This window comes from Stegodyphus dumicola, chromosome 10 (assembly GCF_044657685.1).
Source record: "Stegodyphus dumicola isolate Sdum_Otavi_A_Nest chromosome 10, ASM4465768v1".
Lineage (NCBI taxonomy): Eukaryota > Metazoa > Arthropoda > Arachnida > Araneae > Eresidae > Stegodyphus > Stegodyphus dumicola.
The window spans coordinates 135775294-135789947 of NC_140777.1; the positions used below are offsets into that span (position 1 = coordinate 135775294).

A 14654-nucleotide genomic window follows, 5' to 3' on the forward strand; every position below is an offset into this window, starting at 1 on the left:
TCCAGGATGTAAATTTAGAGTTAAGTGAAGAAAAAACTCAGAAAATTAGACTCAGAGATTCACCCGTTTAAGAGTTAGCTAGCCAGCCCACGTTGTTGTTTCGCTGTTACCCTAGTAAGCCTCTTGGACATATCGGAATTATCATCACGCCAGTTAGGTTTTTGTGAGTCCACCTGTTAGGCGTAACTTAAGTGCTCTGTAGCACTACTCATTTTAGTTTTGACCGGAATTTTTTTTAGTTTCACTGCAAGTTTGACAATGCTTTTGTAACATACAAAGACTGTGCCTTTCTGTTAACTATTTTGAGCTAATAAAGGGCTATTTTCACCCTATTTCTGTGTGGTAGTTATTCACGTCTGTGCGAGAATTCGACAGGTTCAGTGTAGCATCTGTAATTTAGTTTATGTGGAACAACAGAAAACGACCCTGCACATTAAAACATATCAAAGTAGGATTTAAAAAGCAAATGAAAAATATTTTCGCATTAATGAATTATATATAACATTAACTAACTGCTAACATTAATTCCTTGCAGTTACCATGATAGACAGACATTATGTCAAAACTTATTCTAATATAATTTTCCCCAAAATTGTGCTTATACCGGCAGACATTCTTTCAAGTAATTAAACACAGAGACTTTGATCGGCACACTTTCTCCTCGTATTACAGAATAAGGCAGCTGTAAAGAAAGGAAAAATGGTTGAAAAGCAGTAATACTGCTTTTTTCTGAAATTCCCAGTCCAGACTTCGAGTTGATGCATACTGCTTCTCCTACCCACTCCGTTAATGTGTGAGGTAACTGCCGCTTTAAGGTCTTCTGACCCGTCGACCTGCAAACAACATTATTATTACGCTTCATGTATAGTAAGAAATCAAATTAGGAAAAAATATATTATTATGGATTCAGGATTAAATCACACTTCTAATTAATGGACACTGAGTTGCTTAACTTATGCTATATATATATATATACGTACAATTTTACACTATATATATGTATATATATATATATATATATATAATTTTAATTAGAATTTACCTTGTTCTTTCCTTGCTTTGGGGGGCCAGAAGTTTCGGGTGAACTATTATAATTAAAATGCATTGAAATGGCTCATCAGTTAATTCTGGATAAAGAAAAGCAAGGATTTTTGTGTAAGAGAGATTTCAATTGATTCAAATGTTCCTCCTCCTGACGAAGTGGCATTGAAGTTGATTGAATTCCTCTTCTATTTTGTTCTTTTTTTAATTCGGGTATTGATTGTTTGAAGAGTTTTGGTTTTAACATTTTTTAAATTCTTCTGTGCATTCGTAGGTTTATTCGAAATTTACTACTTATGAATTTCGATTTTTCGTCTTTGTGAAAAATTGGTTCTAAGTTTCTTACTTTATGTCTTTACTGATAATTTTTAGCAGCTAAATGCGTGAAAATACTAGGCATAATTATATTATGTTTTTTTAAAAAAAATTTACTAATTATATATATATATATAATGATAGCACAATTTTGGAAGCACTGATGTAAGAACACTGAGATATAGATGCGCAAGAAATATTGATGGCATAGATACTTGCTGCTTAAGGGATTGATCCATATTGAAGAGGAACGAGTCGAGCCAGATTAAATTCTTTTTCCTTTTACTTAAATTCTGATTTGTGGTTACAATTCATTTGACACTCCAGTCAGACCTATTTCCAGAACAATTTTGATACTATTGCGATAGAAGTGAACATAGATGATTGCAGAATGGTGAAAGTGTAAGCAAAAAGGGAGAGAGTGTCGCAGTAGTAATAGAGAGCAAGAAGAGAGGGAGTCAAAAAGTTTTGGTTTACAATTATTTCGATTGAACAAGAGTTAAGCGTTACGTGAGATTGCATGCTTAATTTGAATAAGGTAGTTTAAACTTATAGCGCTTTTTCTAAGACAGAGAAAGGAAGTCCTCGAATTAAATAAAAAATAAAAGAGGTTATAGCCAATTAAAATGAGAAGTTTGTTTTCATATATTTTATCTTCCATACATATTTATATTATAAAAGCAATATTTTTGTTAAACATGTTTTTTGCAAAATTTAATCAATTTTTTAATTAATTTTTTTTTGGTTTGATTTTTAAGTTTACGTTTATGTTTGCTTGTAATTGAAGGTGAAGAACAATATATCGGGGTAGCTGTTTGAGAATATGAAACTATTAGAAATATTATTTAGAACTCGTGAACAATTAATTAACAGCTTTTAAGTCGCATAATGACAAGGAGAACGAAACGGGCGATCGGCCCTAATTAATCGTCCAGTTTTAGTGTTTTAAATACTAGTCCATCTAAAAGTTCCGTCTGAAACTTTCAACAAAGTACGATTTGTAGTTTTAATTCATATTTTTATTTGTTTTTCTAGTTCATATATGTTTATCAATTTGATTGCCCTTTTCTCTACTCGGCTTTAATATTACCACTTCCAATTAATGTATGCGCATTTTACTATACCCTACACAACCTTCCTCGGGTAGGATGACCATTTTAGAAATATTTTTTGAATATTGCTTTCATACTAATTGTTTTTTATTCTATCCTTCGTAACTTATGCATTTAATTAGAGATGCCTGAAGGTCTAAATGAAACAGTTAATGAATTTAATTTTGATGCATCTAGGAATTTAACTTACAGATAATACATATGAATGCAAATTAAATATTTGAGCATTAATTTTTCGATGCATATTTCCTACTAAGATAGAAAAGTGATTCGATATTTCAGTATCATTTTCGCTGTTAGCTTGATAGCTACCAAGCCTTGATTCCTGGTTTGAACGTTGCAGAAGGCATGGATGTTCAAAAACGTGAAATGTCGATTTGGAGTACATTCAAAACACTGTCGACCTGAAATTTGTCTCAAGATGTTCTCGGTGTTTCTTCATTCAAAACTATGACGGATGTGATCTATTTTAAGTCATAACACAATTTTACTCGTTGATTAATTAAGTGTATAAATAATTTAATATTCCGTTAACAATGAAATATGTAAATAAAATAATAAATTATAATATTCAGAGCATAATTCTTGCGAATTTCCTACATATATACGAAGGTATAATACTTCTCAAATGCATTTTAATATTTTTTCTGTTTTATAGCATAATAAGATACACATGAGGAAAGGCAATATTACGAAAGCTAACATGTTGCATTTAACATAACGTATATGAAAAAAAGAAATGTTAGTAAATTAAATCTTTCTTAAATAAAGGAATGGTCAGAACTGAAATATTCAACCACTTATATGGGAAACATGTAATGATATAAATACTTACAGGTAGGAAAAGCATCTTAAGGTGAGAAAGTATTCTAAACTAACAGAAAATAAAGTGATGAATATTTATCTAGAAAGGCACTGAACAGATACTAATAAAATGTCTTTAATCAGTTTAAGATAGGTATATTAGTTGCTCATTCTTAAATAAATAATAATTACATCAGTAAATAACATATGTAATCATCTTAAGAATATAAATATGATATTTAATGGGGAATACAAAAGTAGCATTTAATGAATTTAAAAACCCTTATTGCAATAGGTAATGTTTGACATTTCTATTTTTCGGAAAATATGTTTCTGGCGATATAAGCTCAAGGGATTCTTGTATTTAAACGATCTCCGCGCAATATTAACAGAAAGTGTAAAAAGTGTAGAAAAAGATATTGAGATACGGAAAGGATAAACTACTTATATATAAAATATTCGAAGTACTTGAAAAATACTTGAAGGAAGAACTTGAAATACTTGAAGAAACTCAAACTTAATTCAAATTCGTGTGTGCAAATCCATTAAACTTGTCTAATATTGATTCTACTTTCACAGCTGCTTCTATACATTCTTCGAAACTCAGGATCACATCAGACAAGTATTTGTCGCCATGCGTTCCAAAATCTTCCAAAGCATAACTTTATCATTGGATATTAGTAACAGTCATGTTTAATAGTTGCTGCTTTCATTGAATCTAGCACACATTGGTTTTAATAATGATTTCATGTAAGAAAACTACGTACCTTATCCATATAACCTTCCTTAAGAGGAATTCAGTTGGCGGCCCTTTGGACTTCTTAAAACATTACGACATGGGGGGTGAGGGATTTATAAGAATTTTCTACACGGCATTAATCATGTTATTTGCTTTACTGTATTGCTCTCTCATACCTCACAAAGCTGTATAACACATACGCTCTGCAGAAAAAAGAAGGAACAGTTCTATATCTCCGTTTAATAGGTACGTTAGACAAAATTTAATCTCGAAAGCATGAGTAAGATTGTATATTAGATTCAAATGTGACTTTTGTTTAAACATACGTATTTTGAAACAAGAGAGGGCATTCTCTTGGAATTGCATACAAACCTTTTTTTTTTTTTTTTTTTTTTTCATATTTCGATTTTATGACTCAATATTTGCCAAACAGCCAAGTTTTGTAAATATTGCAGGAATAGTTTTTAAAAATGGGCTCTCAAAATTTTAACTCCTCAGTGCAAATTGAATTTTGCATACATTTACTAATATCACTTTATAAGGTATTTCTTCCTCCTTCCTAGCTTGCCTTCGTGGTGTGGTGGTCTGCACGCTGGGCGCGTATTCCAGAGGGCCGTGATTCGATTCCCGGCGAAGGCGTTGCTCATTTTTCATCTCTCCAACTCAAAATAACCTAATGTCTCTACAACTTTTTAAATTAGACTTACTGGATTCCTTCTGTCAGTGTTCAAAATTAAAGTTCAATCCAAGTAAAATTCGCAGATATATTTTCATTTGTTTTTAAAATTTTTATTTTTTAGTAATTTTTATAACGTTTTCGAAAAATATTTGAATTATAACCTACCAAATTTTACCATCATCTTAAGGTAGATATATTTCTAGGCACACATGTAAAAAACTAAAGCTTTTTATTCAAAATTTCCAAAGATATACGTGAATTTATAAATTGGCACGCTTTGAAATTTGGCATATTTGTTATAAGCGATAATAACGCCAAATGTGATTTACACACTTTGTTAAAAAATATTTGAAAGAAAGAATGCTGCCGCTTTTTTCCCGCCCGTGCGCAATGAAAGGGAAAGGAAAATAGGTTACCATAAATTAAGAATTTATCTGTAAGTTTCTCATCAAATTTTACAAAATTTAATAGTTAGGCATAATCTGAGTCGTTGAATCGAAATATGGAACAAACTTGGTGTGGGATTTCTCGGAAATCTGATTTTGTGTTAAAATATCCATGTTAGGAAATGCTATAGATAAACTAACATATATCCCAAGTCGCTCTTTCGAGGCATAAAAACACAAATTATATTTCTTCAATCGGCTAAGCAGAACGGAAAATACAGAACCCCTTTTTCTGTGCAGAGTGTACGTATTGGTGTACGTGATCTTCACCTAACTGGATTCCAAAGCTCCGATTTTTTTATCACTGATTACAAGGCAAGAAATTTTAATCAGCTACCCGGTCAAAGCTTTCTGGAAAAGACTTTCATTTGCAAAATAATATTTAATTCCTAAAAATTCACTTAGTCTTTGCCAAGACTTCTCGTGCGAGAAATCAATTCTTTACATGCGTGAACATGCAATGACTCCAATCAATATCTCTTTTCAGTTTTGTTAACATGGTATGTGCTTTGTAGTATATCGTTTTTCATCGATTACATGTAGAACATTCGAAATAAATTACTCAGTAAATAATGGCATTTAGTTAATTAAATGAACAACAGCTTGACAGTACGGAACGATGTTGACAAAAGGGCTCTTTCGTGTATTTTGAATGCATTTCCTTTTGTCTACTTTTCCTTTATTCTAATAGTGCTTTCTTATGCATATGAATCGTGTGCATACTTTTTTGTTTAATTCGTGCACATTAAAAACACGTGTGTCTGTCATTCACTACAGAATATAAACTTAAATCTTGTATATTCAAGATATACCAGTTAGCTAGCTCATTTTTCGTTTACATATATTAGAGGAAATATGTGCGATTTTATTTACAAATTTGTTATCTGATTCTATTGCGTCAGTCTTTTCGATTCATGAGACTATAACGACAACTTGTAATCTTTCTTTTCCAATACTGTAAGTTTTCTTTTACTCAAAGATTCTCCTACAGTTTCAAAAAATATTTTGAAATTTAATAGCCTCTTGCGTAAATTCTTGTCTGTTAAGTTCAAATGCCAGGCAATACCTGAAATATCATTCAGATTATATTGTATATGTTAGTACTTCTGGATAAAGTCAGAATAAAAAGTCAAATCCAGTGTTGACACATTCTTTAAATTCTGACAAATTTCGCCAACAAAAACAAATGATGAAACTTCAGTACTTCCTGTCTGTTTATTAGTATTGTTCGAAATTTTAGCGCTTTTAGTTTATTAGTAAATTACGCCTTTCCTCCTTACAATCTGTGACATAATGATTTTATAAAAAGACAACTGATATTTATTTTCTATACAGGTGGGTACTCATTTCTGTTATAAATTAGGACTAAATTACTTTTAGGTTATTCTAAGAGTACACTCAAATTATTAGCAATGAAAAACTCGAAAAGGTGAATTTACGTCATTTGCGCTGTTCAAAATGTCATTTTTTTCTTTTTTTCCCGAAAATAGTGGTCAAACATTGTTGTCGCACATGAAGCTTTCTCGTCCATTTTGACGTAACCTGTTCTAAACCAAATCGTAACCTGTTCTTTCGATAGAATTCATGAGGAAAGGTAAATACTTATCATGATATCATAAAATATGCCATAAATTTTAACATTATTATTGTTATAAGGAAACAAAATAAAAATACTCAATTAAATGCATCTCCCACAACCACGTTTCTGGGAAAAGACTTCGTATTTCGTCTGTTGGTTCAAGAGCTAATTCAGGAGGTTTGGTCGTAACTACCTCAACAGAAACTTGCTTCCTTTTGCCCCATGGAAATCGACGGTTTTCTATTAAAATTAAGAAACGAAAAGAGAATTTCTTAAAATGAATTGTCTAAATTGATTTCATATACAAAACATATCTTGAATTGGAACTAATAAAGCCTTGCTTATTCTTGGATGTAGGCTTGGTGTTCCTATAATTACTGATGGAGCACAAATCCATCTAAAAATAATAAAAGAAATGTTGTACAGAGAGAGAGAGTGTTTACACATTTTTAAATCGATTTTAAGGCCTTTAATTAATGTTTAAAATGTAAAGGGCATTATTTTAAATGTTTAATCTGATAGTCCTTTCCTCGATTGAAAGTCGGTATCCTGATATCCTGATGCAGAGCTTTTTCGTAAAATTTCCAGCAGCACTGATTTCAATTCAATTTACACTACTTTCCAAAATCAATCAATCATACTGTGTTTGAGCTTAGAGATTTCTTCAAAAGACCAAAGACACAATAATCCGTAGGTGAAACATTAAGGGACTTCGCAGAAATACGTTAAAAAGTATGTATGCAATATCTATCAGGCTTCATTTGTTCAAAGCATACTCTAGTACTTTTTGAAGCATGACTTGTTGCTTAGTCTTGATGTACTTTCACTCTTTAAAAGTGATTAGAATAAGGAAATGGAATTATTTTTGTAAATATATTTAAACTCTGCCTAAAAAATGGGACAGTTGTATATCTCCCGTTCCACTGGGCCGATTTGACATAGAAATTTTGACACAAAATCCGATTTCCCATACAGGTATATTTTTCATATTTCGATCCGAAGACTAAAATTATGCCTAAATATTACATTTTGTAAAATTGCTGAGAAATTTAGAGAAACGTAAAAATTTATCTTGGCGCACGTTTTAAGATTGGGCCAAGAATAATTCACTTGGTGAAATTCTTGATTTTTGGTAATCTATTTTCCTTTTCCTTTCACTGCGCACGACGTAAAACAGTGTGCATCATTCATTCTTTCAAATTATTTTAACAAACTGCGTAAACCATGTTTGGCGTTACCTATCGCTTATAACAATCATACCAAATTTCAGAACTCACCAATATATAAATTCACGTATATTTTGGGAAATTTTGAAATGAAAACTCTAATCGTTTGCAGGTATGCCTAGAAATATATTATAAGGTATTTCTCCAGCCTTCTTGGCATGTCTTCGTGGTATGGTGGTCTGCACGCTGGGCGCGTATTCCAGAGATTCGCGGTTCAATTTCCGGCGAAGGCGTTGCTAATTTTGCATCTTGCCTGCTTCCAAAAATGCTTAATGTCTCTACAACTTTAAGATGATGGTATAAATTTGATACGTTATAATTCAAACCGTTTTTCAAAAATTTATAAAAATTACTAAAAAATCGAAATTTTAAAAAGAAATCAGAAAAATCTGCGAATTTTATTTGGATTGAACCTAAATTTCGAGCAGTGAAAGAAAGAATAGAGTAAGTTAAATAAAAAAGAGGTGTTAATAAATATGTACTAAATTCTGTTAACATTGAGGAGCTTAATTTTTGGAAACCTAGACGTGCAATTTTTACAAAAACCTGACACTTTAACATAATTTGAGTTATAGAATCGAAATATCGAAAAAACATCTGTATGTCATTTCAGGAAAAGTCGGATTTTGTGTGAAAATACCTGTGCTATAACAGTGCTATATATAAATCTAAAGTCTAATATAATACATCCTAAGTCGCTCTTTCGAGACATGGAAAACGCAATTTAAATTTCATCAATCGGCCCAGTAGAGTGGAGGATATAATAACTGTCCGATATTTTGTGCTTTTCGGTGTGTACCTCTCTCGAGTGTTTTTTGGAGTCTCCTTTAAATGTAAAAGTAATAAATGTTTGCTTCTTTTCCTTTCCGATGAATAATGTTGCTTATTTTATTCTTAGAAATTTTAATACAGTGCATTGCACAACGTTTTTGAATAATGAAATATTTCCCTTCGGAAAGTGCAAAAATATATTCTTCAATTCACAGCTTTTTCCCATGAGACTTTCTCGAAAGAAGAGTAAATTTAAATGCAGTGTACAATATTTCTCATTTTAAATAATAAGCGTTTGCTAGAATTGTTATTCTAAAACATTTACGTTTGATGAATGTTTTAAGGAAATCGTTCTGACAATGTATAAACACCCTCTATAATTCGTTCTATTGATTCAAAAGATGTAACTTACTTCGATCATTATTGTCTTCAATCATGAATGAATCGCAACCTCCGGTTTCAAAAATTAAGTCACTAATCACCACGGTCCCAGCTCTCTACAAAATGGAAAGACAAAGAAAGTCGATTATATTATAGGCACTCATATGTTTCATAATATTTTGAATTCACAACGCACTTGTTTTGTCTACCTCTACTAAATCCAAAATTGTGTACTGATAATTTAATTAGAGACTGTTAAATATTCTACAAACTTTTACGCTGCTAATCCGATAAACTGCCTGAATAATTCTGTTATTATTTAAAGTTACCGTGTTAAAAACAGTAGCATTTTTGAAACAACCTTTTGGATTTAAAAATTTAATTAAATGAAGTCTGATTTTTTTGTATTTTTTAGCAAAGAATTCTGGGTATCTTTTGTGAGAGAGAAATGATTTGAAAACAAAAAGATTTTGTTTATTCTCTGGCTTAACAGAGTATTGCTATTAACACTTATACCAACCTAAGTTACTTTCTTTGCTTGAAATTTACTTTGCTTTTCAATTTTTTTTCCTGTTCGTTTTTTATACTGATTGTTCCTGTTATACTGTTTGTTTCCTATTCGTTTTTTATATTGCTTTTATACAATCTCTTTAGCAATAAACTTAGATAATTTATATATTTATGTCTAAAATAAAACCAAAAAGCAACATTTTCTTGAATAAATGCAATACGTTTTAGGAAACGAAACCTTATTAAACTATAAATAAGTGACTAAATAAATATACATTAAAATAATGCATGATTCTGTATGAGATAGCGCACTATGAGAAAAGAAAGATGGGTTCGATTGTGAAGTTCAGGCAGAATAAATGTGCATGATGAAGCGAAAAGCGGCTGGCCATATGCTGTGAATAATGAACTGATTCATCCTGTTGATATGAAAATTCGGGCGAATAGATGTTTCAGGATCTCCAATCTTTCACTGGTGTTTGCTGAAGTTTTGCGTGAAACTGTTACTAAGCACGTGGGTTAGCGAAAAGGGTATTAATTATGAATGCTGAAAATGGGTTACAGGAGAAAATATCGCGGGCGGCAACGTCGCAGTTTTGAAACATCATAGTGCAAAAGATAGTGGTCGAAAATAACAACGCAGAGGCATATTCGCATAATGATTTGTGAGCAAAAGAAGGAATGAGGAATTATTTTATTTTTATATTTTTGAATGAATGCTTCCCCTATTTCTGATTAACTTTATTTTCTCTTCTTCAGCCATTCTTTTCATTCTGATCATGCTTTCGCCACATTCATCCGAAGGGTATTTTAATAGAGACTTGATTGAAGAGCTTTGTATTTTTCTCTCTTTTAGAATTTTTCTGAAATGATTTAGGCAAATGTCATTAAATAGCGTCGCTGAACGGCCAGTTGCTACCTTTTCAAGGTGTTTCTTTTCTACTAAGTCCGAAACGTTTTCCCGCATTTCCAATATATCCTTTATGTTACCAAAGTGATAGCCTCCTCCACTTCTGGCTCCTTTGACATCTCCTTTAGAAATTCCATTTGTTGCTGCGTGTGTAGTTCCATCAACTCCTCCACCCTCAGTTCTTCGGATTATGCTGATACAACCTCTTTGATATCTCTCTCATCCACTTCCAGGCCTATTAACATTACAAGATACAGAATCGCCTTCATCACTTCCTGTTCAGATCTAAATCTTTAGAAGTCCATTTAAGTCACAGCATCAGGCCACAGCTTTTTTCATGCAGACGTCAGGTCTTTTTTGTAACAGCTTGCCAGACAATATCAATAATTTTGGCGCACTATAATATGGTTACAGTCGTTCTTTCAAAACTTTTGAAGGGTAAGTGCCAAAGCAATGTTGAAACACGAGTTTGGTTTAAAGTTCCTTACATTGGATATAATATGTTGGTGTATAGGCTGTAGGATAGCTTTAGTGTTGGGTGGAAGGCAGAGAATCTTGGTAAAGTTGAACTTCTTGAGGATGTTGTTCTGAAAGTTAAGTGGGTGGCAAACAGCATTGTCGAGGACGAGAAGGGCATGCACAGATAAGTCATTGACCTCGAGGTATTTCTTAACGGCAAAACTAAGTTGATGCATTTTACAAAAACCTTTCTGGTGACCCATGCCCTTGGGTTTGCCCTCCACATAACCTGTAGCTTCTATTGCATCTTGAAAGTTTTGGGGTTTTCTGAATGGTATACTAACAGCGGCTTGACCTTGCAGTCGCGATTCGCAAAGCAACATATCTTTCATGGGCTTGTGACCTGACATCTTTTCTTCTGGCATTATGTAACTTTTGCGTGGCATCTTATTCCGAAAGAGTTCTATCTCTTCACAGTTGAACACTTGTTACGGGACGTATCCTTTGACTTCGAAGAATTCAGATATGGTTTCTACAAAGTGCTTAACTGTCTTACAGTCACAGCTTGTTGCCTCATGACGCCTGATAGCGGAATGAATGCCAGTCTTTTCGGATATTCCCGAGCCACTCCGACTGCTTTTGTGCTGAAGTACGTGGGCTACAGAAAATCTGTCTAAATGGCTCATGCCTTTTCGCAAATTATAGTCTCTGTCACAGTGTCTTCAACGAGCTGCTTCTTTGTCAACCACAGTAAGTAGGAAAAGATACCCCATCTTTTCATGGACAGATTTCCGAAGCTTTGAAGTAATTTCAATGCCCTTAGCTGGTGTTACAGCCTTTATCGAGTTCTGCTTCAGAATAGTACATATCGTAAAAATTGTACGATCGAATTGCATTGCCAAGTCGTTTACTCTTACGCCTTGCTCATGTTTGTATATCACCCCTCTTCTTTTCCTCACCACTATACATTTATCTTCTTGAAACCTTGTGGTTATATGACAAATAAATTACCTAAATAGCTGTCTGTGACAATGAAAAACACAGAATTATAACAACACATTAAAAATGCTTCTACAGCGAAGTGAATTGAAATGGCGAGTGAGTCTGAACGGTGGTGATGTTGTAGAGACATTAGGTTAATTGGAAGCAGGCAAGATGAAAAATGAGCAAACGCCTTCGCCGGGAATCGAACCACGGACCTCTGGAATACCGACTCAACGTGTAGAACCACTAGAACACGAAGGCACGCTAAGAAGGTGGGAGAAATACTTTATAATGTCACAGCCAGTTTGCGTGCAGGATTCGCAAATTTGATTGTGTTTCAGATTTGTGAGTCTTACTCAGTTCAGTTGTTGTGACGTATAATTACTAAATTAAACTGTATAAAATCAATCATAATCACGGTACTTCTTCATCACATAAATCTTTACTTCACAGTTCGAATTTTTTTCCTTTAACGGATTACCTCAATTAGAAACATGTCCGCTTTCGAAAATTTAAACAATTAATAGTTAATTGTTTCGTAATCTTAAATTAAATTTATTATGTAACTTCAACGATATAAATTTTCATGAAGATTCCAAAATATATAATTATTAGAATAATATGTAAATTGATCAAAATGATCATATAGATACATAATTAGAAATAAGCATATAGGTACACCATTAGGAACGATCATATAGATACACCATTAGGTAAAATTTACCCGGAATAAAAGTATAGCTTATATAATTATTTCAGAAACTAAAACGGCTGAACCAATTACAGTAACAGAATCACGGCCAGTTTCATAACTTAAAGATAAAAAGATAAAGGGCAGTTCAGCTCGTATTTTAATATTAGATTGGTTTGGTTTATTTAGGTACGGCAAAGCATTAAAGGGCTATCTGCCGAACAGGAGGGATGCCTTCGCGGAGGATTTTCTGCGGAAAATCGGTTCTTATGCACTTACGCATGGGGAAAACCACGAAAACTCCCATGCAGCTGTCCCATTCACCCTGAAAATTCGAAACCCGGAAAGAACTACCAGTGATCAGCGACTTTACCGGCCACGGGTGGGCTTTTCTTGTTAGCAATAATACTGAGATTCAGAGTTAATAAATAAGGTTTTTTTCAAATAATGGCAGAAGAAACTAATGATAAGGATTTAGAAGAAAGGTAAGTGTTTTTTACGTCTAAAAATAATAATTTTCATTTACTTCAAAAGCGCTGAGCGAATCGGCATAATGATCTTCTTCAATTCGTGAGGCCCAGTCATCAAAATCTATAAACAAATATATTTTAGACGTTTATCTATTAAAATGGCATAAATATGCATATTTACGTTAATGTAATTAGTGGTTTTCTGTCAAAATAAACAAATCGATAAAACTTTACAACAGTTGTTTCATTAATGCAAATAATGGCATATTTTCACTAATCTTTAGCATTTAATGTATTAATTTAAATAAGAATCATAAATTGGAAACGTCACATTTTTAAATATAGCTAACCCGTTTTTAATAAAAATAATTACACTTCATTATAAAAATCTGATAAAGTTTTACCTAACATTCTTCTACAAAGCCTTATTCTCAATTCACTTGGTTTCGAATCTAATGAGATATCTTCGTGTTGCAGCTGCTTAAATAGCTATGAAATATAAAAGAAAACTCTGTAATCCCGTTGTTTGACTTGAAATTAAAAGCGCCATTCATAATGTTAATCATTTAAAAACATGGCACAAATTTTAATTGCTAACTTTATCTTTGTTGAAATGTGAGTTTTCGTCTAGCAACTGGACACTCTTGTCCACCATTCTAATGCCACAGATAGAAGGACTAGCTGATAGATGAATTGTAGCTTCGGTGCTCGGGTATTGTTGTTTTTGAATGAAGTTAAGCCCGACCTGCAGAAAAAAAAAAAAAAAAAAAAGTAACATTTTAAAGAATAAATTGAATCAAATTTTTTAAAGTTGATATAGACAGTCAAAATACCTATGAATTTATTCTAAATTTATGCAAAAATAAAATGTAAAATTTTAAAATGATAAATTGAACTAAATTTCTAAAGCTCATAGACAGTTGAAATGCATATGAAACTGCTCTAAATTCCTCTTACCAAAACCAAAAGTTTTGAAAATTCTTGAAAAACACTTAAAGCCTTACTTTATTCATCAAGCACTTTTGTATGCGAAATATGTTTGAATCAGCAACTATTTCTCCATTTTCTCGCACGTAGAATACCAGTAGTCGAGCTATAGGAGACATCGCCACTGTTACGTTTAAACTTAAAACAAACTCTTCAACTTTCGGCAAGGCAGTCGAATTTTTATATTTAGACATATCATCCTTCGAATGAAATGTTTGAAGATGCGAACCGTGTTGCATAATCTGACCTCTCGACAGTACCTGAAATAGAAATAAAATTTATAAAACATAAATTAAAATGCTAAAATTTACTGTTTTTGTGTATGTGCTGTGTTCTTAAATCCAGTATTCATGTGTACATATTACACTGGTGTGCAAAACTTAAGCAACAATGTAAATTTTAAATCATATAGCCATGAAATTGTAGAAACGGGATTCTTGCGTTCAGTACAATGAACACACAATTCAGTAGAAAGGTCATGCGTATGCAAATGCCAAGAAAAAAAAGGTCACAGGCTACGTGAGGTCACAGGCTACGTGAAAAAAAGGTC

At 32.5% G+C, this 14654-nt stretch overlaps 1 protein-coding gene across 1 annotated transcript in view; it reads right to left on the minus strand.

Annotated features, from left to right (window-relative positions):
- LOC118181321 (alpha-2-macroglobulin-P-like) overlaps positions 1–14654 on the minus strand; it is a 137918-nt gene that overhangs the window by 63475 nt on the left and 59789 nt on the right. Inside the window, exons 13-19 of the mRNA XM_085825574.1 lie at positions 14122–14364; positions 13716–13862; positions 13522–13606; positions 13174–13238; positions 9125–9209; positions 6811–6955; positions 605–833 (exon numbers count right to left, since the gene is read on the minus strand). Coding sequence (XP_085681700.1) covers positions 605–833; positions 6811–6955; positions 9125–9209; positions 13174–13238; positions 13522–13606; positions 13716–13862; positions 14122–14364 — 999 coding nt within the window. The remainder of the gene's footprint in view (positions 1–604; positions 834–6810; positions 6956–9124; positions 9210–13173; positions 13239–13521; positions 13607–13715; positions 13863–14121; positions 14365–14654) is intronic.